At 40.7% G+C, this 26,061-nt stretch overlaps 2 protein-coding genes across 5 annotated transcripts; both read left to right on the top strand.

Moving 5' to 3' along the window:
• Positions 1-1,414: 1,414 nt before the first annotated feature.
• Positions 1,415-8,667, top strand: etf1a (eukaryotic translation termination factor 1a). Of its 3 annotated transcripts, none has more exons than XM_023283763.3 (11): positions 1,415-1,570; positions 1,962-2,072; positions 3,423-3,598; positions 3,931-4,070; positions 4,223-4,361; positions 4,545-4,735; positions 6,365-6,494; positions 6,589-6,762; positions 6,862-6,926; positions 7,021-7,168; positions 7,944-8,667. In XM_023283763.3, the coding sequence occupies exons 2-11, from the start codon at positions 1,987-1,989 to the stop codon at positions 8,024-8,026; spliced, it is 1,332 nt and encodes a 443-aa protein (XP_023139531.1). In that variant the 5' UTR covers positions 1,415-1,570; positions 1,962-1,986; the 3' UTR covers positions 8,027-8,667. The 3 variants fall into 3 exon arrangements, with proteins under 3 accessions (XP_023139531.1, XP_054872887.1, XP_023139532.1); XM_055016912.1 differs by having other exon boundaries at positions 1,449-1,566; XM_023283764.3 differs by lacking the exon at positions 1,415-1,570 and adding an exon at positions 1,631-1,838.
• A 1,457-nt stretch (positions 8,668-10,124) lies between these two features.
• fbxw11a (F-box and WD repeat domain containing 11a) lies at positions 10,125-25,725 on the top strand. 2 transcript variants are annotated; one of them, XM_023283744.3, is made up of 14 exons: positions 10,138-10,279; positions 12,633-12,737; positions 14,802-14,870; positions 15,701-15,920; positions 16,405-16,591; positions 16,857-16,947; positions 17,518-17,655; positions 19,324-19,442; positions 22,617-22,866; positions 23,138-23,256; positions 23,589-23,699; positions 23,784-23,862; positions 24,156-24,320; positions 24,439-25,725. In XM_023283744.3, exons 1-13 carry the CDS (start codon positions 10,241-10,243, stop codon positions 24,315-24,317), a joined length of 1,689 nt encoding a protein of 562 aa, XP_023139512.1. In that variant the 5' UTR covers positions 10,138-10,240; the 3' UTR covers positions 24,318-24,320; positions 24,439-25,725. The 2 variants fall into 2 exon arrangements, with proteins under 2 accessions (XP_023139514.1, XP_023139512.1); XM_023283746.3 differs by lacking the exon at positions 12,633-12,737 and having other exon boundaries at positions 10,125-10,279.
• Positions 25,726-26,061: the final 336 nt, after the last annotated feature.

Below are 26,061 nucleotides of genomic sequence, written 5' to 3'. Positions count from 1 at the left end.
GTACAGGACAATGGGGCTTCCAAGCTGCTGAGTGGGTTATTTCAGGCTAATGTGGTCCTTAAACATGATATCTGGTCGATGACCATCAGCACTGATACTGGAAACAGCGGGTGTGTACATACAAAAGTGAAATGCTTAAACACTGATGACAAAAGTATGACTGACAGTCCTGTTATAAGGGGATCACTTCACATCTCATCAGTGATTTTCAGTTCAGAATTAAGAAGAAAATGAAAACTTGGCCAGTTTTTCAATTTCTTTTGTTATTTCCTTCATGTTGAGCAACAGCCTTACAAGACAGCAATGAAAGACAGGAGATCTCAGCCAACGTCCTACAAAGGAGGTGGATTAAGGGTTTATTATTTATAAAGAAGCACATCTGTTTTTTTGCTTCTCATAAATTGCATTAAGAGTGTCTACCATTGAATGTTCCAGCAAACAGTCCCCATGATTTGTTCACCTGGCCTTAGTTTAACCACTTCTGGTTTACAAAGGCAAATTTCGCACTGTGTTAAACCCACTGAGGCTTTTTCAGAACAAAAGTAATCAGAAAGATGTGCTTAGCAAGGCAAATCTTTTAATAAGGAGTGGGTTGAAAATCCTTTCCTTTAAACACCTCAGGCAGAAAAGTAAATGTAGGTTATGCAATATGTTCGGTGATTTTCTGACAGGTAAAGCCTAAGGATTATAGCCATGGTGGTCTTTTGGACTTGTGACTTCAATATCACATTCAAAATACAGACTATATTTTGTTAAGGAAATCCTTTCTGCGTGTGCAGTGTCAGCACTCACAGGTAAGCTTTGTCTTTTGACTGGTTGTGACCTGAAAGATAGTGTGTAGCAGCAGAACGAAAACTCAGTTCTTGGTTTAAAGTGCAAAGATTACTCTGCAAGTGACTACCTGCTTTGTTGGTTGTGCCTCAACCTTTTCAGCTTCTTAGAGATGTAACATGTAATTTTTTTTTTGTTTTTTTTATTTTTTTTTTTACAAAAACACGCTGACAGCAGATGATGTGTTCGTTTCTGGTTGGAAAATTCTTATCTTAAATTGTCCAGCAGATGTCACTCCCTATACCAACTATGCATGGCCTAAATATGTATCATAAGCGACATCAAACTTAAAATCACTGATAACAATCCAGTAAATGCATAAACCTACACTGAGAAGACGTAACATTAAGTATTCAGCTTATAGTGCAGAAAGCAACGGTTAGGATGTCTCTGCTGGTTTCTATTTAATTTAAATCTTTGGGTCACATCACACTAACTACTAATCCCACAATTCACAGTTACGGACTCCCGCCCAAGTTATTTAGATTCTGTCCAATTGGTGTTTAGACCGTTATGATTGACACATCGGTTGAGACACGTGATTGGTTTCTATGTGGTTTCCAGGAAGTGAACGCCACAATTCTAACCACCTCCCACATGTGAGCCCTCGTCGATAGCACCACGCGCAGCGTGTGGAGGAGAGAGAAACCGGTCGGGAACGCAACGTCATTCCTCGGACCACCGACTCGACGTAGCGCAGCAGACAGAGAGCGGAGCGGAGCGGCGTTGTCCGAGGCAGGTAATGTACCGGCCCCGTTTTTACCGTTATAGCTGACATCTGCAAAGCTGCTGCTTAGTTTCCATATGGTTTCCAGGGGAACACGAGGAAAGTAGGTCGTATTAGATAAGAACAGGGTGGACGCTAGGGCCTGGCAGACTGCAGGCCTGCTATTCTCCGCGCTCTGTACTGACACAGGCAGCCCGGGCAAAGCCTTTCCCTCACGGTCTGTCCAGTTGCCAGTACTGGTCAGGTGCCTTAACGGACACCGCGCCACTAGTTTGGAGAGGTACCCAACCCAGCTAGCTGAGACTAAATATTTGTCAGCCTAATAAGACTCTGAATATTGGTCAGTCTGTCTATTGGCCAGTTAACCTCATACGCTTGTCTCTCATTTTTCACGTCTTTTCAGGTGCTGAAGCGATTACAGCAGGAAGATGGCGGACGACCCCAGCGCGGCAGACAGGAACGTGGAGATATGGAAAATCAAGAAGCTGATTAAAAGTTTGGAAGCAGCCCGTGGGTACGTAATTATTTTGGGCTGTGTGTTGATGAAATGGCCGGGCAGACTGTATCGGTGTTAGAGATTTCGAGTGATGATGTGACTGTGAACCGCCGCAACAGCTGGAGCTCGGATAAGTGGGGCCGAATTTGGGAGTGGTTAGCTTAGCATTGCTAACTTAGCTTATCTTAGCTTCTGCTGCTATCCAGTTAGCCGGTTGCTATGGGCTAACTGCCGTCGCATTTAATCTATCAGTTGGCTGGAAACATTGTGTTGATTTGGGAGAATATGTGTTTTGTTTTGCCCACGATTATGTGTTATGGCTGACATTGCGGATAATTCAGTGTTGAGTCCCACAAAGCTAATAGCGGTGATGCTAGCTTTCTTGCTAATGACACCCGCTAATAGACGTCATCTCTGGAAAGAGGCCGCCATGGGTGTCTTTAACAAAAAAAAAAGCACGTTGATGAGATAGGAGGGCCGGCTAGCTTAAAGTTGGGCTTTCACATGTTCCCAGATACATTTCACAACTTCATATGTCGTTTGCCAGGTCATTTTACATGTAAAATATACGACAAAGCTTCTTAATTCCCTCAAGAGTCCACTAAGTTCGTCACCTCATGGCAACCGAGCTGCTGAGCCATACATTAAAGCGCTACCGGCTTCAAAATGGTCAGGTGAAAAGAATTCAAGATCAGATGTTGGCCGGTTGGGCCTCTTGAATTATCAAACACGGCATGTGAAATGTGGGTGTTGCTATACTGGCTTGTAGCTTGCTCTGCGACAGTTTGCCGTTTAGTGTTGCGCAGGATTTGCTGTCCTGTGCTCCGCCGCCTGCCATGTCACCCACAGTTGACTATTTGCCCTACATTCATCCAGCCGCTGCTACCTGCCCATGTGTGTGTGAGCGCAGTGTCAGCCTGCACCGGTATGCTTTGTCTTTTGACAGGTCGTGAACACAGATACAACAGTGTGAAGCTGAAATTCAGTCCTTGGTTTCAAGGGCAGGGATTGTACTGTGTAGCTGAAATCCCACTCTGTTTGTCCCTCAACTTTTCAGACCTTGTTGAGGTGGTACTTTACCAGAAAAGGGTGTGTTAAAAATTATCTCAGAATAAGAGTTATCTTGGAGGTAATAAATTGATTCGATGAATCAGGTCAAATTTGCAGTAATCAAACTATAGTTGCTGCCAATAACACATCATATCAGTGTGATTTTGACACAGACATGTATTGAGTCGTGGCATTTTCCACTTACTGTGTAATAGTCATAAACTATTAATGTTTAGTCTGCATTCCATAGCATCTTGACTGTATGCAAGTCTGTGTTCATATAAGCACTAACATTTAATCCTTACTTTCTTCGTTTAGTAATGGCACCAGTATGATCTCATTGATCATCCCTCCAAAGGACCAGATATCCAGAGTGGCCAAGATGTTGGCTGATGAGTTTGGCACTGCTTCCAACATCAAGAGTCGAGTCAACAGGCTCTCTGTACTTGGGGCCATCACCTCCGTACAGCAAAGACTAAAACTCTACAACAAGGGTATGTGTTGAAATGAAAATGCTGCTTATGCTGTGGGATTGTGGTTCTCAGTTCAACAGATCAAATTCCCGTTAGGCACACCTTTATCTGGAAAATTCTTGTACATTATTACATTTTCACATCGTAGAAGAAAAATTGTCCTGGAAAAAAAAACACTTGCCACACAATATAATGACCTTTCAGAACTTTCAACTGCAACATCTATGTAGATACTGTACTGCTCTTTATACCATTACTAGCTTCTCCTTCAGAAATTATACATTGTGTATGTGTCTTTACAAAAGCCTAGTATATGTCTAGTCATTTGACCTCTGACTTTTCTCTCTTGCCAGTGCCACCCAATGGTTTGGTTGTGTATTGTGGCACCATTGTGACAGAGGAAGGCAAGGAGAAGAAAGTCAATATTGACTTTGAGCCTTTTAAGCCAATCAACACCTCCCTGTACCTCTGCGACAATAAGTTCCACACCGAGGTGAGAAATTATACTTGAATTCTGGGTGCCTGTACAATATTTTTCTTGTAGAGAAGATTTATGGGATGCAGTGTTGTCTTCTGGTATCTTTGTTTCACTTTGTATCACATTCTCATTATCCATTATCTTTCCTCACTACCCACTAACACCAGGCATTGACAGCCCTGCTCTCTGACGACAGTAAATTTGGTTTTATTGTGATCGACGGTAGTGGGGCACTGTTTGGCACACTGCAGGGCAACACCAGGGAGGTGCTGCACAAGTTCACTGTGGACTTACCCAAGAAGCACGGTACTGACCCACAATACTCACAATAACAGAACACTGAACTTTTGATATTTTCAGCCACATGGCAGGGATGTTTTTAAATTGCTTAATGTTATTCTGCATTAGTTTGAGGCTTAAAGTTTTGCACTTTAACAAACATCTCAAGTTTGTGGCTCTGGTCTTTATTTGTCTTCATTTGTCTTACAGGTAGAGGAGGACAGTCTGCTTTGCGTTTTGCTCGTCTGAGAATGGAGAAGAGACACAACTATGTGAGAAAAGTAGCTGAGACAGCTGTCCAGCTCTTTGTGTCAAATGACAAAGTTAACGTGGCAGGAATGGTCTTGGCTGGCTCTGCAGACTTTAAGACTGAACTCAGCCAGTCTGATATGTTTGACCCAGTAAGTTTGAGTCTGTTCTGATAAAATACAGTACTAATTAAGTATTTACTATGTAATATATCAATGATAAATTCATGTGAATTCATGTAGTAAATTCTGAGACTCATTTAAACTCTAAAATTTCTTATTGACACAACCTTGTCACCATTGTGAATAAATGTAAGGCAGATGGATTTGTTTACATTTTAAAATACATTGTTGCACAACATATACAAATATACAAAAAAAATTAAGATGTTTACTCAAGACCACCTAATTTTATAACTTTCTTATTGTCATTAAGAAAACAAACCTACAGACTTTCAGTACCATACTGATACATTTTATTTCAAAGCTTTTTCTTAAAACATTTTACAAAATTTTTGAGGACAGTATTATAGCTTTAGCATCCTGCACGTAGAAGAAACGCTTTTTAGTTTGTATTCTGGGTAGTTACAATGGGGTTAACTATCTGCATTTGTTGTTCTTGTGGCTGTTTATACTAAAAGGCCTTTTAAACTTAGCCATGCTATAATGGAGAGTACCTTCTTTAGCCTGTTGTTATATCCACTTTGTATTGCAAAATCATTTAATCTGCCCATTTTAGTGCAATTTGTAGTTTGGTTTTGCCTTTGGGTTGAAAGACACCACAAAGCTCCCCAATGTCAGGGATGTCTACAGGTGTTGATAAGCAAAAAGCCTTATTAAGTATATTGCTAAAAGAACAACACACTTGCATAGGAAACACAAGATGCGTAGACGCTTGTGTTGGCAGTTCTTTGGCTGCACTAAGCCTCGAACAATGGCAGTAGAAAAACAATGTTAAGTGAGTTTTTCACAGCTGTAGTGGCAACAAAACTACAGCATGAATTATCATTATTGTCAGCATATTTCTGATGATAGCCTTGTCATATTTTTTCTCATCAGGCACTGGAAAACATTCTTAAGCTGCTTGTATGTGCTTCTAGTATTATCACCCTGTGCATCTGTGCGGATATCTTTCCAGCTTACAGAAGCAAGGGCTGTTTGATTTTGGCCAAAACAGTAGTCACAATTATTTTGCTTAATGTTGAGATCACAAGTATGTATTTATTTTAGGGACAAAATATTTTTATTGCACTTTCACATTTAATTAACCAGAGCCATGGGTTCACTGTCATGTTGGGCTACATTTTTGCAAATGTACAAATCGTTATATCAAAATAAAAATTAAATAAGATTCAGTGCATCTCTAGAAACTAAATGTAAATACAATTGCATCAAAAACTACATTTGCCAATCATCTGGTTAAAAATTGAAACTACAATTTAACAGACGTACTCTAAACAGCTCACATCCAGGCTATGGTAAATGGTAGCTATGTGGCTGTGCAAAGAAAGGCTTTTGCTATTCCCATTCAGTTCCTGCAATATGCACAACTTAGACAAGTATATGGCTAAAAATTATTTTGAAAAGATTCTTTCACAAGCTGAAACCAAGGGATTTTACCTAGAGGCCGTTAATGAGTGGAGTTTTGTGAGTGGAGCACACATTTGAAACATCAGTATCAAAGTCAGTCATGTTATTTTATCTGAGAGAAGTCAAAGTTGTGACTGATTGAAATTCATTTAACTGCAGTCCTAACAGAAGTGTTTGTGTGTGTTTCTACAGAGGTTACAGGCCAAGGTTCTGAAGCTTGTGGACATCTCGTACGGAGGGGAGAATGGTTTCAACCAGGCTATTGAACTCTCAGCAGAAGTTCTCTCAAATGTCAAGTTCATCCAGGAGAAGAAGCTCATAGGTGAGTTGTCTGTTTGACACAGTTTAAAGGTGTCAGCGGCACGAAACAAAGCTTTTGTTGTTGAGGTTTTTCTAATGGTTGTCTCTGTCTTTAGGGCGGTACTTTGATGAGATCAGTCAGGACACAGGGAAGTACTGCTTTGGTGTTGAGGACACACTTAAAGCCCTGGAAATGGGAGCAGTGGAGATCCTCATAGTCTACGAGAACTTAGACACCATGCGTTACATTCTACGTGTGCATGGGGCAGAGAGTAATGGAGCAGAGAACGGTACACATCCACATTTTCCTTGTCTATCATAGCCGAGACACAAGATAATAATAAGATGTTGGGATCCAAGAGTTTTTATTCTCCTCCTTTGATTTACAGATGAAAAGACTTTGTACTTAACGCCAGAGCAGGAGAAAGACAAGTCTCACTTCACAGACAAGGAGGTGAGCACTACACAGAAATGACAGATCGCTGTGAGTTAAGTCAGGCCCGTTACCCATGATGCAATATCCTCCTGACTTTTGATTTTGTTTCTAGACGGGGCAGGAACATGAGCTGATCGAGAGCATGCCACTGCTGGAGTGGTTTGCTAACAACTACAAGAAATTTGGAGCCACATTGGAGATAGTAACAGACAAGAGTCAGGAAGGGTCCCAGTTCGTCAAGGGCTTTGGAGGCATTGGAGGTGAGCACCCTGTTTATAGTAGGATTTTTCACACTTTTTGTCCATTGAAGTACAAATATCAAGTTAAGAAATATGGAGAAAATGTGGCTCTGTGTTGGTTTTTTTTTTTTTTATACAAATGTTCTGTGGCCTATTTGAGTAGCTGTACTAACCTTCAGCTGGAAAGTACAGGTTTAAGTCTGCTCAAATATATAATGTACATTTGATTCTTACGATACAAATTTTATAGAAATTAGCTGTAGTGAAGGCAGATTTGAAGTACCCGGAAATCGTAAGGTTGCCGTGTTGTAATTCTCATCTGAAGGGCAGCCAGGCACTAAAAATTTCTTATGGGATCAATAAATTGTCACATTGTCTCTTCCTTACGAAGTGTTCTAATGTTGTTTCTAACTTCATCACTTTAAGGTTTGTTTTATTAATCTTTTCGTCTATTTGGTGTTATGATTGAACACAAGTGCCATAATAAATCCGACCATTAAAAAACAAAGTTAACACGGTTCCTTACCACAGGTAAGGCCTTTGCATATTAATGTGGTGTGATTTGTATTATGACAGCCTTCATCACGCAGAATGTTTGATTAATGCATTTTTTTTTTTTTTAAATAAAAAAAAAAGGCCTCCAGGTATTTCCTTGAATAAGTTCTCCTCAACTACAAGTAAATGTTACATTGCTGGGCTTGTAATTCAGTAGGAAGCACTTAAAAGACCCTAACGTTACAGAATTTCTGTAGTTATCACATTACATTGGTTAATCTATCATCTTTGTGTTCTTCAGGTATCTTGCGGTACAGGGTGGATTTCCAGGGCATGGAGTACCAAGGAGAGGACGATGAGTTCTTTGATTTGGATGACTACTAGGTAGTCTTGGACTGATATTGGGAGAAAAAAAAAGAAAAGAAAGGAATGAATGAAGAAATAAGGAAAGAAAAATGCCACCTCTCTTGCAGCAAGTGAGAGGTGCAACTGTGTTGACCATATATATGACAGACACACCTTCCAATTTACCTGTTGCATACACAAACTTGCACATACATCTGTACACACAACAAAATGCATCATACAGGCCGAAGAGGAGTGAGATTTTCTTTCATCCAGAGAGGGAGAAAGCCCTTCCTGAATAAATCCCTGCCTTAGAGTGCTGGTTCCTTCCCCTAGTTGGATTGGACTCGACTCATTTTTGTTCTTCTTTTCCTCCTCCCCTCCATTTTGAATGAACACAACAGCAAGTTCCCAGATTCCTCGCTGCCCTTAACCCGGTCTGAAGATGAACTTTGGACTCGCTCCTCACATATAGAAAATATATTTTCCTTTCTTGCCTCATCATGCCCCTACCCTCTCTCTCTTTCTCCTGTCTATGCTTTCTCTCTCTCTTTTTTTTGCATTTCATTTTTTTACTGGTAACTGCTGCTGTTGTATTTTATGAGAGTGGGGGATTTTTTTTACCTGGGTTTCTGTAGAGAAAGGGGGACAAAGTATTAAATTTGAACTGCTGAAAACCATTGCTACCTCCTCATCTGCTGTGGTCTCAATCCTGTGCCGTGTCTGACGTGTTACTGAAAAGGTTGACCTTTTCCTTGCTTTCCTGACATCAAATGAAGATGTTGAGATGGTCCTGTGTGGGATTCCGTTGTATAATTGGATAATCCAGATCAGCCACCTCATCTTGAAATTGAATTCTATATTGGATACAATATTACTTTACATCCCCCTTGCCTTAATATATATTCTCATAAAATTCACTGAAGTGTTTGAATCTGGATTATCGGATTCCATTTGTGACATTTAATTGCATTTGTGAATTTCTCACAGCTGTCTGTTAGCACTTATTCATTTAAAATCCAGATTTGTCAGTACTTTATTGCAGATAAAAGAATTTTGATATGGTAGCCAGCTAGAAAATGTGATTTGATATATTTGCTTGTCTTTATTAGGAAAAGAAGATAGAAGATAATGGCAGAGATTTTAATGAATTTATTAATAATGCTTTGTGGAGAAATTGTAAAGACTAGTTCCCTAAGGATCTATGAAAAATGACCTTTTTAAACACACCAAACATCCATTTTGAAATAAATTATTCACATTACAAGCTAAGGATAACTGAACTAAGGCAGTGAATGCTGAGGAGGGAAGAAAAACATCCTGATTACAATCTTTTTTTTAAGATAGCATAACGGGCCTGAGAGTTGGAGATGAGTAAGAATGTACATTCAAGGGATGTGTCGTATTTTTTCAAATGCCTGAGATATTCATAGGGATGCATCAGTAAAGGTGAACTGAGGTAAAGGGTGTTATCTGAGGTGCGCCTGGGAGCCTGGTTTACTGCATTGTCTGGACTGACTGAATAAAACCTCCCATGTCTTTTTGTCCAGGTTCAGGCAGTGCCACGGTCTGCAAAGTTACCTCAGTGACCTTCTTGGTGTGTAATGGTTGAGTGTCAGTATTGTGCCATTTTTGATTATGTCTCTTTATTTGGTTGCATTTATTTTAATCATGAACGGCCATTGTGGGACAATATGCATATTTGAGTGGACACATATCGAAACGACCCAAACCTCTTCTTAAATATTATCTATGATCATATGGTCACAAAGCTAAAGCACCACTGAACCTTCTGTTTTTTTTTAAAGCAACAACTTCTGTTACAATTTTATAGAGTTTATTTAATTGTTCAATTAATTATATTTATCATGTTGAAATAGCCAACATCCTGCAGCATCGCCTAGCAAAGCTATGCGGATGATTGATTTTGCCTTAGTGTATTCCTCTTCAGGATAGCAACAGCATCTTCAACCATTTGCCTTTTTGTTTGGGGGAGTCACCGGGGAAGCCTTGGTAGCACGGTAAGCCAATCAATAAAAGGCAAAGCGGCGAAGCCACGCCTCCTTAGACAAAATCCATCCAATCAGCACGTCCGTTAAATGCATGGGCGTTCCCATCCCCCACCCACCCTTTTGACACTGCCCTACCGAAGCTGTGTGGTTGAGCGAAGTGAATGACGTCTCTGAATTTGCGGGCCGCCGACGCAGGGCTGGGTTTCCATTTTCATAGCGAGTTTCGGGGGGGATCGTCAACATGGAGCCGGAGATGGAGGACAAAACGGTGGAACTGATGGTAAGATGTGTTTCGATATGGCATTCTCAACTTCCGAGGGGATCGCCATCGGTCTTTTATTCGGGCCAAGCGCCGAGGCTCGATTCGACGGCCGGAATGGTCTGAAGCGGCTTGTCGGGAGAGGTGGAGGAGAAAGGAGGGGGGACCAGAAATCAGAGGGCCTGAAATTATCGATACATTTTGCTAAGAATGCTTCACATAATGGCCGGGTCGACTAACAAGACGTAGACATCATCATCTGATAAATGTAAATATGTATTGTTTTGGGCATAATTCGTAAATTGCGGGGTAAATGAAGAGGTTGATGTGGAGTCGTCAGCCGAAGACAGCCGAGGATTCTTGGGGTAGCGTTCACTGCGGTGACGCTGCGCCACTTTAACTGGGCCCTGTCTGATACTCGGCTAGCCATCCTGCTAACACTGGCTACAAGGCGATGAACCACGTAAATTTACGGGAAACGCTACGTTATATTTTGCAGATAATGGGAAGACAACCTACACGGCAGTATATATGTGGGGCAATCTAACGAATTCCATAGTGAAACGGGATTTAGCTAAAATTCTAACATCGTTTTGCTTCTCTGTTTATATTTTTAAGTGCGTAGAAGGAAGTGTATTGCCTTTTCATTCACAGCGTTACCACGATTAGCGAGCATTAGCAATTAGCTTAATAGCTAACGTGCTAAATATGCTAGGTATACTTGACAGCTATTTCCATAGCAAAACAGACAATTGGTAATGTCGGTAGAAACTCAAAATATAAACTGTGATTAGAGCATTTTTTTTCCTCTAGAGACGATCAGATTTAGCTTGAAAAACAGTTTTTAGTGTTCAATGATGGATAAGCTAGCCAGTTAGCCTAACATTAGCTTATAAATAGCTATCATTAACATTACAGGGGTCACTGTGGTCATAAAGAAGACGTCAGTTAAGATAAGGCAGAGATGTGTTTTGTCAGTGAACTTTCACATTTTAAGAATTACGATGTGCTTCTGTCCTGACGATATTCATGCTATATATCTAAAACACCGCACAGCCCTCGTTTCTCGTTAAACCAAATCAAGCGTTTCTACGATTCTTAGATGGCAAGCTAGGCCCAAAATCATATCTTGGGATGGTTTAGTTGGTTGCATGGACGAATCCCATCATGCTGGACGCTAATATGACCAAATGAGGAGCTCTTACCTACTTCGTATAAAGTGTCATATACTCCAGCCATGTAGTCCGTGAATAGGCATAGTTGAGAGTAATTATACCAATAATACTTGTATACTGACTATACAAGTATTCATGAAATCACCCTGTAGAGCATGTTCTCACTAGACTTTACTACAGAGTTTAAAAGTTCACCAGAGTTTAACAGCAACATGAATCACCTTGTGAAAATCAAAAAACGAACAGAATATTTGGCTTATTAAACATATTGATCTTTGGATGAAATAAATAATATTGACTGAAAACAGAATGTGCCAAAGTGCTTACACAGCCATAGCTAAAGTAACCAATGCTGAAAAGCGATTTTAAGTATAAAAGTATTTTTCTCTGATAAGTGTTTTTTGCCCATGGATTTGAATTCCATACTTCAGTTTTATGTCCTTACACAAAAAGAAAATTACACTGTACCACTGAAATGTTATACACTTGCAGCATGTCTGGACCAAATTTTTGTAGGCGTTCAGGAACTGTTGAATTTTGTCTGGGATGTCTGTGTATTTACTTTGATTTTATTTTTTTGTCCCAGTGTTATTCACTAACCACTCATGAGAGTGGGGATGGCAGAACAGTGGGTGGGGTTTCTGTCAAATCAAGTGACAAAAATTGACAATTAATCCCGGTGCCCCTCCCTCTCCTCTACCTATCCCCACCCAGTTCATGTCTAATAATGCTTCTGTGTGTATGTTTATCAGTCTGTATCTTGTGTGTGAAGGAGTGTGTGTTCCTGCGCTCACTGTGCCAATGTGTGTAGCTCTAATACTGGTTTTTCCCCTCACTATTCCCCACCTCCTCCCTCCTTCTTCCTCTTCTCACTTTTGATGGTTACACACTCACTCCCTCTTAATTTCAACCAAACCATATTTATTTACCCTTTATTTTTGTGTTCTTTCACATAATCACACTACACGTCCTATTCCTTCACCAACTCCCCTACACGTCCACCCATCTGTTCCATTCATTGATCCATCCATTCACTCATCTCTTTTGGTTTCCTCCTCCCAACTTCCCTCATTGACCCCTCTCCTCTTTTCCTTTGCCTCTCATCTCTGGTCTCTCGCTCTTCCCTTTCTCTTCCTCCCTCACCCTGTCCACTTCGTTCTCCTCCTCCCTTCCTCCCTACCTCTCTCTCTTTCACACAGTGCTCTGTGCCTCGCTCTCTCTGGCTGGGCTGCTCCTCGGTGGCTGAGAGTTTGTGTGCACTCAGGTGCCTGCAGAGCATCCCCTCCACCCGGGCTCACAACCAGGTTCTGCCTCTCTCCTCTTAATTCTGCTGCTCCTCCTCCTCTCCCTTCCTCCCTCGTCATCTCCTCACCCTTCACTTTTCTTCGCCCACTCCACACGACTCCTCATACCACCTTGGTGCACACTGCACCCACCCACCCCTACACCCTCCTACCTCCTCACCTTCCGTTGTCCTTTCCTCCCTGTTGGAAGCACTCTGCTCTCAGGTTCTTCTCTGGTACATCCTCAAACTCTCTCTGCTTGAAACAGAATTTTAGTAGTAAAAATCATAACAGACTTCTTTCTAATTCTGTCAAATAACAAACACTTAAAAAGTTCAAGTTGTCAGTAATTGTGGCCTGTCAATGAAAATTGGACATTTTTACTGTCAAATAAGTTTGGATAGTATACTTTTTACTTATTAATTAAATGTGAGTGGAGGAAGGATGTAGAGGTACCAGAGAAAAGCCATGCATTGAGGAGTAATGTTTTCTCCCCTTCTACCTGGAGGTGTGAGGGCCGAGGTGGGGGGTCTTCCTTCAAGCTCTGAGAGGCTACATGCTTGCTTGCCTGCCTGCCTGGCCAAACCTGGTCTGTCTGTTTTTATTTCTCCTTACTTCTCTTCTTCTGCTCTGCATGATCATCAACACCAGCAAGACCATTCTGGCTTCTTGTCCTGTCTGCTTTGGTCTTGGTACTTGGACCTGTCGTTTGTGTGGTTGTGTTGATGGCAACCACTGATATGCTCTGTTGGTTCTTACTTTAGTCTCCAAATTTGAAAGGGTTCTTGGTTTCACTGAAAAAACAACATCTAGATAATTCACTATTGCTCCTTTTAAGATAGTCCCCAGTTAAAGATAGCCAAAGGCAACTGTTCCACCTCTAGAGGAGCACTAACAGATGGGCCATTACAATATATAGACAAACAGGATTCTATTCTAGATTTTTCACCAGCATAGCTGTTTTCAGAGGCTGACCTTGGCTCAGTCATCACCTCCACGGGATATACAATAGCATCGAACCTTTTCCAGGTAAAAGCCTTGTGTATGCCATGTGTCATATTTGTTTCTGAATATATATGGAAACAAAAATAAACATCAAAAACTAGAAGTGAACCTGCAGATACCACTGGTGCACCTGTGGTTTTGAGATGTAGCTGTGCTCTGACAGGGTTTCTGCTAATTTCTGGAATAGGCAGTGTATGCTTCAAAGAGTCCATAGTACGGTGTTATGCGAGTGGGATGACAATTTTAATTTACAGAAACACGATAGTTCAAGATTCCTTCGTAACAACAGTATCTTGAGTCACAAGTGAAACCAGTAAACAGCAAGTCTCTTAAAATACAGCTGGTCTTTGTGTTGGTGTTGTTTGATTGTAATGATGAATGTAAGTTCACGATATTATTGTCAGACTGTCCATGGCTTTCAAAGAAGTTGACATGCGCTAGAGAACCAGATTTTTTTTTACCAAATAAGTATGGTAAACGTGCCACTTGATGATAAATTAGATATTTTTTGTGTGCTTAGTAGTGTGTGCGCTCTGTTATGTTACCGTCAGTACATGATTTGCGCCGCAACCCTGTTGTTACTGAAATAACTGAAGTCTCTATAGTGTGTTTACAGTCCACTTTGAAGTAACTCAAACAATTGTGAGACTCAAGACATGTTAGAAATGGATGGGATGCGGTTACCTTTTTTTTTCCCGCCTAGCTTCTGTATATTCTGTAAGACCACTATCTGTTTCATTATGCTCTTGCCTGAGCTGGTGCCAGTGACATAACCAAGATTTTGCGCTTTAATTTCCTGTTCAGCCTGCTTAGCCCACATCACAGACAAACAAGCAGATAGATTCCTTTTGTTGCAGTGCTCAGTTTATTTCACTCCATATGTGTGTGTGTATGCACGGCTGTTTGTGCGTGCACGCCTCAGAAGTCTTGATGGTTACCTTTCCTTGGCTGTGTTTGTGGCACTCTTGCGTCAAGCGCTATCCACACTGCTGCCCTGGCTCTCACAGTGCCTTTAACACAGACTCAGTCGGATTGAAACACTGACCTGCATTTTCTCTTTGTTTTGTTCTTTATCCACAGAACACATCAGGGATGGAGTCACAGAACCTCGTGGACGATCTGTCGCCAAAGAAGAATACAGTTATCAAGGTGTGTGTTGATTTAAATTCATAGTATTTCAAATGTGCGTGCTGTGTTAGACTTTTCTATGACTTGTTTCACCTGTATACAACTTAATGTGGAGGTTTGCTGGCTTCAAAAATCAGCATTTGAAGAAAGTACAATTTTAACTTAGTTTAAACAGAGCATTTTTAGTTTGCAACTTATTGTGCCATCAGAAGTTTTTATGGTTATTGAAGTTACAACTTAACACTGATGTTGACAAATGCTGATCTGAACATTTATTTTAAAGTGTTTCTCTTATTCCCACACATACACCCTCACTACTGCAGGCTTCTAGTCATGTAACAAGCTTTAATGCGTAGCAGTCAGAATTGATTTTTAACTTTCTGCAACAAAAAGAGGCTCCTGTCAATTCTATACACGGGCTACTATAAAACACAATTCAGCAACTTTGAACTTTTGTCCCGTTTTAATTAACGCATGCTTTTCAGTAAACAGGGAGAAAATAAACAACAATTTAAAGTACTATTACATTAAATTATTGTAGTAACTACTACTAAATTTTGTTTTTCATAATCTAAACGTAATGCTAAGCTTGAGCATTAAATGTGCATTGATAAATTTCGGATATACTCACCCAATCCATGGATGATGCAACCACCCAGTTTTTTCTGCTTATTTAGAAATAACTTGACACTCTCGAAAGTTTGGTGTCCAGCCAAACTGGGATCCTGTGGAGCACACGGACACTTAAAGACTGAAATTTAATGACTTGCTTTATTACAATATCTCAAAATACTTTCAATCTAACACAAATAAGCATGTAATAAATCCTGATGTGCTGCTGATCTTTACAGCTTAGTAACGGCCCTGTTGTGGGGTCTCGCAAGCGCCCGTCAGAAGGGAACTATGAGAAGGAGAAGGAACACTGCATCGCCCTGTTTGACCAGTGGTCGGAGGCAGACCAGGTGGAGTTTGTTGAGCGCCTGATTTCCCGTATGTGCCACTACCAGCACGGCCACATTAACTCCTACCTCAAACCCATGCTGCAGAGGGATTTCATCACTGCACTGCCAGGTAGAAGCACACATTATTGTAAATGCACCTGTTAGTAGCAGCAACCCAGTGTAATGTCCATATTCTCTAGCTGCAATTTTGACTGAATACAGCTGGGCAAACAGTCAGTCATTGTTTCAGATTTTCATTGATTTCCCTGTGAAACGCTCGGATTTTATTCAAGAAAAGAGTCTTGAAGCGCACTGTTTTCCAGATTTTATGACCACACAGCCAAAATTTGTTTCCTGCTACATAAAGACCAATATTGTTCTAATTGGAGTAAATTCTTTCAGTGAGCACAGCAACAGAAAAAAATGCTACAGGAAATTTGTGCAACAAATTGATTTTTACAATGTTTACTTCAGTTTTTATGTTATGCATTTTCTTTATTTTATCCTTTACCTTTGAATTATTAAAAAAAATCTATTCCAATTAATTTACAGATTATCTCTGAAAAATAAAAAAAAAATGACACAGTTACTCACCTCCTTCTCTTGTTCTTTAGCCCAAGGCTTGGATCACATAGCAGAGAACATCCTGTCTTTCCTGGATGCACGCTCGCTCTGCTCAGCAGAGTTGGTGTGTAAGGAATGGCAGAGGGTCATTTCTGAGGGTATGCTGTGGAAGAAGCTCATTGAACGCATGGTCCGAACTGACCCGCTTTGGAAAGGCCTGTCGGAGAGACACCAGTGGTGAGAATGCAGGCACACACACTGACACAGAGCAGTTTCCTTTGAGATCAAAGAATGACAGACACTGGAAGAAATTAAGTGGCTATTAGTTGAGGATGGAGGGTACAACATTTGTTTTTAGTGTGCTTGTTGGCCTGTAGTTAATTTTGGTTAAAGAGATGGTGAAAGTAAAGTTACACCTGTTTGGTCTTTAGTGTCTTTTGTAGGTTAAAGCAATACCAGTGCACACGAAGCAGCTGCCATTCTTATATTTTTCTTTCTGCAGGGAGAAATATCTGTTCAAGAACCGCACATCAGAGGTCCCCCCCAACTCCTACTATCACTCCCTATATCCCAAGATCATCCAAGACATAGAGGTAAGACACAAGAGCTACATAGTTTGTAGTATTAATTGAAAGGATTTTTTGTAAATATCAGGGATTTAGTTCATTTTTAATTGTTACACTGGATGTTATTTATCTGTCTTGTTGAAAATGACATTTTGTTTTCCGTGTGGATTGTAATCTAGTGTTTCTAAAACTATAAAACATGAAGTGGCACATCTGGTATCTCATGTGAATGTGAGAATTTAGTTCCACGTGTGCATTTCTTGACCTTCATTTAGATCATTTATTGGCCTTAGAAAGGAGGAAATGCCTTTTTTGAATATTTCTCTTTGAATGAGGTGTTTTAATACCTAGCTAGTTTTTCACTCGTTGCTCCACTCATACAGCATGATATTTGTTATGGTATTAAATTGTAATCCCACAGCTACTCTCTGCCTTGCTAGATTTCATGTCTGTTTCTATCGCCTCAAATAACATGACATTTTATTATATTTCCTATTATTATTACTATATTTCCTAAAATACAGTGATTCTCTTTCTCTTTAGTCTTTATGTATGTGTCCTGTGTTTGTCTTTCTCATTTGTTTTTCTGTCTTCCAGACTATTGAGGCTAATTGGCGATGTGGCAGACACAACTTGCAGAGGATTCAGTGTCGCTCAGAAAACAGTAAAGGGGTTTACTGTCTCCAGTACGACGATGACAAGATCATCAGTGGCCTTAGGGACAATTCCATCAAGGTATGTGTGCGTTTTAAAGTTTTAAACGTCTGTTCCAGCCTGATTTAGTTTCTACTCAACTGCACTTTCTGGAACGTTAAAGTTGCGCTAGGCAGATGTCTGGAAACTGCAAAAACACCAGTAGAATTTAAAAATGTAGTCCTCCACCACAGGTCCTCCCTCTCGGTCCTTAGCCCAAACACACAACAAAAAAAAGCTGAGCTAAAAGTCAACATTCCCTTTTGGCCCCCTACATGATTCAAACCCAGCTCTTTTGAGTGATAGTCCTCAGTTCACCCCATTGCACCACCTGATCCTATCCCCATATTGGACTTTGTTGCTTTTTCTATTCTTTCACCTCATCTGAGTAAAAAGCCCTGTGACTGGCTGAAGTTTCCCACTACAGTTAAGATTTTCTAAAGTATAAAAACAAAGCCAAAAAGAGGTGCAGATGTCTCGTTTTTTGCTCAGGCCACTTGAATTACATTATTCTGAAGTATTATTATGGAATATTTGCCCAGTGATGGCCAAAAAATATAGTCTGTCCTAGCTTTAATCAAAGAAGTGCTGTTACATTTGCTTATGTTTGCAAAGTACTGAGCAGGCTTAGCTGGCATTTCTTCTTTTGTCATCGCTCTGCATTGGTCCACATTTTCCATGCAGGTTTTATCAGTGATCACAAAATCTTTTTTTTTTTTTTTTACAAATTTCAAAGGAAGGATTATCTTAACCTCTCAGAACTGATTTTTGTTCTGAGAGTCACTGTCAGTTTGTGCAAATATATATGAAGCCAGTGCAACGTTATTATCTGCCAACAACATTTCCAAATTACTGCTTCCTCAAATGTCAACAAAGCAAAAATATTTTATGTGATATTGCTAATGGCACTTTTAAAGAAGTATTATTGATGATTCATAGGTGAAAAGACCACTATCACAGTACATATCAAAGTGTACTGGACTTTGACATTGTTAGTATTTAAAACTTGCTGAATCAGTGAAATGTACTGTGGGCATGTATCAATCTGCCCTGCTGGCCCAAACTGAATGGTAAATGTAGACGTAATTAACATTGATCCCATTAGTGCGTTTAAGTACCAGCAGCAGAGAGAGCCAAGAAGTGCTGGCTATGAGAAAGACATGCATGCTGTGTGTGTGTTTGTGGTTGTTTTCTTGCAGCCTATGTTTGTGTATTTAGGAATTCAATTTTTTCTTCTGGCTCAGTATGGCTTATCATCTTATTGTGTATGGCGCTGGGCTGAACCAGCAGAAAGTGAGACAGAGCACAAGTGAATTATAGGATAAAAGGGCTCAGCTCCAGACTTGTTGTGTGTTCCATTTATCTGTCTGGCCTGGGAGAAGAGAAGAAGAAGATGATGATGATGATGAAGAAAAGAAGGGGGGATAGAGGGAGGAGAAGAGCAGATTTGTCTTGTTATTGTTAAGGAGGAGGCTGACACACAGCCACAGAAGAGCTGAATGGCTCTTACGTACACGGCTCAGCACAGCAGTAGGGAAATGGGGCGTGAACAGTGAATGAACACTGCTGTGAGAATGGGCCATTCTTGGCGTGACCCAAATCTGCATCTTTTTAAAAACCGCTTATTCTTCCACTTTGTCCATGTTCTCCTCTGTTAAAATCTCCCTCTGCTTCTCTCATCTTCTTAATTCTGTACCCTCTCCCTTTTAGATCTGGGATAAGCAGTCTCTGGAGTGTCTGAAGATACTGACCGGTCACACAGGCTCAGTATTGTGTCTCCAGTATGATGAGAGGGTCATTGTCACCGGGTCGTCTGATTCAACTGTCAGGTACGAAACACATCTTGTTAAAAAAAAAAAAAAAAAAAAGAGGCACGTGTTGTATTTGGAATATTGTATCAGCAAGATAAAAAAATACTAAAATTTTTGAAGCAAAAGTTGTTTCTCAGTGTAATAGATAGTAAAGTGTTCAGGCTTTAAATCTAATTTGTGAGTGCTCTTGATGCTGATTAAAGTTTTTCTTGGGATATTGCAGCTACCACCAAGGTCGGGTTAAATCGGGTTTAATCAGAGGACAAAAAAATACCACAGAATCATACATATCAGTAATAAATTACTACACGTGGTAATCATATATGTTTTCAATGTAAGAGAAGCCACAGCTCATTTTAAACATTGTATAAAACAAATACATGAAACTCACAGCACTGTTGCTTTTCTGCGTCGAGCTTGATTTTTATTCCTGCCCTGAATCTACACAGACTCTAAGTCGTGACCTGTAAGTGGCCTGCGTCATTGTGAGCGTTTCTACTTGGGTGCTGGTGTGTCTGTGTCACTCTGCAATTATACCTCTGAAGTGCTAGTTAGCAGTGAGGTTCCTGTGCCCCTGTGTTGAGTTTCTCTGTGTACTTCAAGCAATGGCAACTGAACTTGGAGTGAAGCTAGTAAATGTTGAACAATGGTTACCTTTACCTAAAGTGCTGCAACACACAAGAGTAGAAGACCTCAGTACCATTTGAGTGTATACACACATTAGTAGGTAAGATTGATATTTTTCAATTAAATAAATTATTCTGAAGATAGATTTATAATTCAGTAAATTGAGTTAATCTGTTAAAGAAATATTGATAACAAATAAGAAATGATTTTCTTTATTTTAGTTTAATCCCATATGATGAAAGTAATGTGTATTATCCCTGTTAAACCATGACTATAAAAAAAACCCCAAAATGATTTGTATACAATAAAATGTCTAAAACTACATAGTGTACAGTTTACAGTGGATGGAGGGGTCACTGGATGGCTCTGATGGCTGATCCAACAGGTGCTCTTTGTTGAGGCAGGTGAAGGTGCTAAGAACAAGAATCGGAAGCCTTGCTTGGTATTAAATAGTGCCAACAGCCTCTGGAAAAAATCGTATTCTTTGAGCATACAGATAAATAAGCAAACATGTATCACCTCCGCCTGTATCAGAGTCTACATACTGGCCTGTTGGTATAAGATGGTCTGTTCAATGTTCCAGAATAGGATTTTCACTGGTAGCACCAGCTACGAACGTTGGTCACACCAGCACATGATTTGGTTAAACCTTCCCATCCCTTTTTTTTTGGTGCAGCGTGATATTAATCAGCCTTGCATGTTGATGTATAGCTGCCTTAGCGTACTCTAGTTTTGCATAGATGTAAATGTCAATGGTGCCTTCACACTTGACACAATATTTCCATCAGAAAATAAATTTGTTTTGTCACCAGTGTTTTCCTGGAGATTGTTTAGTAACACTTTTGAAACTGGACACAGGCTAAACTCCTAACTTGTTTATCTACATAGACTGTTTTCTATAAGCAGAGTTTTCCATGAGCGAAGGCCATTCTAAAGGGCAATACTCCAGTCGATCATGTTCATTTAATCGTGGGAAGTTAAAACCATGATTGTAATTAATTTTCGTTTAATTTTGAAGCCCTAGTACTTTGTTAGCCATTGTATTTGAATGTAGTACTTTATCTTCTTCATTGGGTCAGCCGATGTCATCCCGTATTTTTTTTTTCATCAGTAGCATCTTCTCCAACAGCCTCCTCCTCTCCCTCTTAATTAAAAAAAAAAAACATTGATCTAAAGGCTGCTTCATCATTGAAACATACAACAGCTCAATAGATTGTGTGATGTGTCAGGTAAGGAGAGATGCCAATAATGCAGAAAAAGTACACCTATGGCTAATGTCGCTGCTACCCATAAAACAGCCCAACGATCATCATACACTTGGACAAATGTGACAACGTGAAGTTATAACTTGCATACTTTTAAAAAAATAGTTGCATAGACGACCATTTTGGTTGCAGTCTGAAGCCCTGTTCTGTTCTCACTAACAACGGCAAATCATACCAAAGCCTTAATGTGAACTTGTTACAAAATATCTCATGCAAAGTACATTTCTGCTATTAGATAAGTAAAGTGCAGTAAACAGTATAAATTTGCAAAATAATTTGTAGAAAATAGATTACGATGTGACTTGATTGCATCTGTTAAATGTCGCCTTTCTAACAACATTGAGTCAAACTCAAAGTCTATAATCTTTAAACTGTGGGTACGTTCAGTTTGCGGTCAACACTTCACATAATGCATGCTTAGAACCTGTTTCACAGCCAGTTCTGATTCCTGCTTTTCAGCCCCTATTAGTTCATTTACAATTAGTTCCCACCTATTTGCATGTATCAGATGAAATAAAAAACACAGAACTTTCCTTTAGTTTAGTCTCTTTGGTTTACAGTCATTGCTGGAGATAGTGGGGTATGTTTTAGTGCAGGTTTTTCAGAACCTGGCTTGTGTGTATATGTTGACACTTGCTTGGCTACTGCACACAGAAGCTCAACATTAATTCTCTTATTACTTCACACTTCAGGCGTACTCATTGGGCGGTATCCAAGGAAAATGTGACTTCACTTCCTTAGCAACAGCTTGACAGGCACTTTGTTTGTAGGTTTGGTTGTCAGCTTTTCCAGTGTGTTCTGCGTTTGACTCTCAGTGCCCAGCGGTGCAGTTCAGTAACATGTTCTTCACAGCCACTTTTGTATGTGTGTGTTTGTGCACATGCAACCTCTCAGTGCACACGTGTGAAGTCTGAGTTCCTCTCCATTGTAGAACCAATAAACATAATTCCCTCTCATGTCTCATTGTTTTCCTTTTTCCTTTGCTCCCATTACATTTCTTTTCCATCTCTTTCTTCTTTTTGACCACCTTTCCTGCTGCCCCCATCTCATTTTTCTTTCCTACTCACCCCTTCCTCCTATCATTTTCCACTTTTCTCACCCTTTTGTCATTTCTTCCCCCTCTCTGCCTCACACCCCTCCCTCAACATTCCTATTTTTCCGTCTTGCCTCTTTTCATCTCTTCCTCTCTCTGTCACCTTTGCCCTCAACATTTGGCCTTGCTGACATCTCTCCTCGCTTCTGTTTTCTGTCCCTCCACTGTTTTCCCGTCTGTCCTCCTCTTTCCTCTCCTCCTCCGCAGGGTCTGGGAGGTGACGACGGGTGAGGTACTGAACACACTGATCCACCACAATGAGGCTGTTCTTCACCTGCGTTTCGCCAATGGCCTGATGGTCACCTGCTCTAAGGACCGTTCGATTGCGGTTTGGGACATGGCTTCACCTACCGACATCAGCCTACGTCGTGTCCTGGTGGGACACCGGGCTGCTGTCAACGTGGTTGACTTTGATGACAAATACATCGTGTCCGCCTCAGGGGACCGTACTATCAAGGTGATGAGAGCTGATAAAGGGATTTCTAGAGAAATTGTTCTCTGCTAAATTGATTACAAGATCTTTTTTTGTAAAATATTAATGTTATCAAATTAATTTCATATACAGTTTTAGATCTTACGTTCAAAATAGGAGACAGTGCTTTATTTAGCTTTTCTCTATCTGTAATATTTCAGCCATTTATGAATACAAACCCAGTGTCTCAAAGCCCGCCTCCCTGAATGCTGGCTATTTTATATTGAGCTTGCTCTTTTTTCCCCCCCCTCTTTAGGTATGGAGCACCAGCACCTGTGAGTTTGTGCGCACTCTAAATGGTCATAAGCGGGGAATTGCCTGTCTACAGTACAGAGATCGTCTTGTGGTCAGCGGCTCATCTGACAACACAATCCGGTATGTTTGTGATACTCAGACGCAGCATAAATGTCAAAACCAGCATATTTGAATTGCCAAGTCATCTGTGCGAGAGCTGTTAGTTGTCTATTATAAATTACATATTCTAACATTTTCATTAAATTGGACCGTTTTAACATCAACATGGCTCTCAACTAGACATTGATGAGTTCAAAAAGCTTCAATTTATTCTGTCATGGAATATGAAGTTCCAAAGAATAATCCTGCTTTGAAGCGTCATTGTTTAGAAGAGTTTTTCAGCACTGATTGCTATGTAAATATTGAAGGGTGTGTTTGCTGCTGTTTGTTTACTAAGGCTTGTCTTTCTGCAGGTTATGGGACATAGAGTGCGGCGCATGTTTGCGAGTGCTGGAAGGTCATGAGGAGTTGGTGCGCTGTATTCGCTTTGACAACAAAAGGATTGTCAGCGGCGCCTACGACGGGTGAGTCTTGTAAACACACAGAGTTTTGAGCACAGACTGAATTTGTTTATCTGACATTTTGTCGTGCCATGTTTCCCTCTGCAGTAAGATTAAGGTGTGGGACCTGCAGGCAGCCCTGGACCCACGAGCCCCCGCCAGCACATTATGTCTGCGCACTCTAGTGGTGAGTAGCATTGAGTTAATCACTTAAAAGCAATAACTAGTATCTAATTTCACCTCTTCTGATGTGTGTCTAAGGAGATAATTAAAGAGATGCCTACTCAGATGCTAGTTTGTGGGTTCACAGAACACTAACACTGGAACATTATTGTTTGCAATTTGATCTGCATTTCTATACAAACATTTAAAAGAGAAAGAAAACAATTTATTTGGATCAACCATTTATAGGACACATGAGTGATCTAGCTGTATGCAGGCCGTATGTTAACATAATTCCCTAATTTTTTGTGTTTTTAGGAGCACTCTGGCCGTGTGTTCCGTCTGCAGTTCGATGAGTTCCAGATCATCAGCAGTTCTCACGACGACACCATTCTGATCTGGGACTTTCTGAACGTCTCAACCAATGGCCAGTCAGAGGGACGGTCTCCTTCCCGCACCTACACGTACATCTCTAGATAGCAGGTACCCAGATACACTTGAAATCCACTTGCATCCTTCTGCTTTAGCATAGTCAAGAGTATCATGTTGTTGGGGTTTTTCCTCTTGTGCCTGATTGCAGACTCCTTTGCTTTCCTCACAGGTGGCGCCATCTACCGCACCCTTTCTTGGAGGAACCCAATGCTGATTGGCTGATGGGTGCATCCATCATGGAAAGGAGCCCATCTCTTCTCCTTCCTCCTCGTCATCTCTCTGTCCATCTCCAACCCAGCCCCCCGTCACCCCCTCCTCCCTGCCCGTTCTGATAGACTCTTAAGCTTGTGCCCATTTCCTGCCAGTTCAGTGACATACACACACAGGTCAACACTGATGAGGACTCCCTACTACAGAACCAACGCAATCTCCCAAGAAGTTCACCTTCTACTACTAATTTATGTTTTGTAAACTACACTAATGACAGTATTAACTTAGACCCTATTTAAGTCACAAGCTCCCCTTTGTCCCCCTTGAATCAAACTTAAAGCAGCTTCTGCTCCTCAGTTTTCAACCCCTGCCAAACCAGGTTCCCACAGATATGGAATCGCTTATAGATATATATTTATATACATATTACACAGACGCACACAAACACACAAACAAACACACATAAACACACAGTGGCACAGTTGGACAGAGGATGACTGGAGCTGTGATGCGGGAGACAGAGACTCTTTACTCAGCTCTAGGAAAGAAGAGAAGGATGGGAGACGGAGGGAGTGAATGAGGGAGGAATGTGTTGGGGATGACTTCCAAGCTCCCTCTCACTCCCTCTCACTCCTCCCTGTCTCTCTCCCCCTCTCCACCCCTCCTCCCCCCTTTGCTCCCTCCCCCCCCAACACCCCCCAGAGATGCACACTTGCTTGTAATATGGGGGCGCACACACTCAAGTTTGCGTGAGTGTGTGTTTGTGTATGTGGACTTGTGAAACGGCAGAACAGAGCAGAAGTGTCAGACAGACATGCATGTGAGGTTGCCATGGATACAGCATCCCGGTACACCTCTGCTTTTTTTTTTCTCTTTAACTCTTACTTTCTTACTGTTTTTTATTACTGTTATTTTCTAATTTTATTTGAGTATTTTGGTTCTTAGTACAAAAATCATACTAAGCGTAGTCCTCTTTCTCTTCCCCTCTCTCTCTCTCTCTTTCTCTCTCTTGCTGTCTTTTTCCTCATTCTTTCTTCTAACTTCAACCCTTGTTCATCTGTCCCTTTCACGCCATCTTTCTCTCCCACATCATCTACGTGCTTGCTTTGGTTATGAGAGAAGCTGGAATTCAAGAGCTCAAATTTAGCTGTAAACGGAGTTGTCTTGTCAAAAATTGTGTTGTATATTAAAAATGATTTTTTAAAGAAGAAAATGACCTTATTGTGAATAAAGTACTTGACAGTGATGGAGTGTTGAGCCAACTGTAACATGAATGAGTGTCTAATTGTCTACCTGTCTTGTCTGTGTGTGTGTGTGTGTGTGTGTGTGTGCGTGCGTGCGTGCGTGCGTGCGTGCGTGCGTGCGTGTGTGTGGATTTGCGTTATGCTGCTTCCATCTGATATGAAGATACAATACTCAGGAGGCCGTCAGTTTATTTCCTTTGTACTCGACACAAACAGCAGGGTGACTGCTAAAGATAACAAAGAATTTAGAAAGCTCAGTTGTTTAACAAAAAAGGCTCTTTAAATGCAATTCCAGTCATTGATTTCTGTTTAAACTGTGACAGAGCACTTGGAAAGAA

The sequence above is a fragment of the Amphiprion ocellaris genome, chromosome 13 (assembly GCF_022539595.1).
Source record: "Amphiprion ocellaris isolate individual 3 ecotype Okinawa chromosome 13, ASM2253959v1, whole genome shotgun sequence".
Lineage (NCBI taxonomy): Eukaryota > Metazoa > Chordata > Actinopteri > Pomacentridae > Amphiprion > Amphiprion ocellaris.
The sequence above is the reverse complement of the archived record's forward strand: the minus strand, read 5'-3'. Positions and strand labels throughout refer to the sequence as shown.

What these genes read in the sequence shown, in the direction of transcription:
- etf1a (XM_023283763.3), top strand. Translation starts at nt 1,987, where the DNA reads ATGGCGGACGACCCCAGCGCGGCAGACAGGAACGTGGAGATATGGAAA. An exon ending in ACAATAAGTTCCACACCGAG is followed by an intron (nt 4,071 to 4,222) that starts GTGAGAAATTAT and finishes CACTAACACCAG; the next exon opens with GCATTGACAGCCCTGCTCTC. An exon ending in GGACTTACCCAAGAAGCACG is followed by an intron (nt 4,362 to 4,544) that starts GTACTGACCCAC and finishes TTTGTCTTACAG; the next exon opens with GTAGAGGAGGACAGTCTGCT.
- fbxw11a (XM_023283744.3), top strand. Translation starts at nt 10,241, where the DNA reads ATGGAGCCGGAGATGGAGGACAAAACGGTGGAACTGATG. An exon ending in ACAAAACGGTGGAACTGATG is followed by an intron (nt 10,280 to 12,632) that starts GTAAGATGTGTT and finishes TCTTTCACACAG; the next exon opens with TGCTCTGTGCCTCGCTCTCT. An exon ending in AGATCATCCAAGACATAGAG is followed by an intron (nt 16,948 to 17,517) that starts GTAAGACACAAG and finishes TCTGTCTTCCAG; the next exon opens with ACTATTGAGGCTAATTGGCG.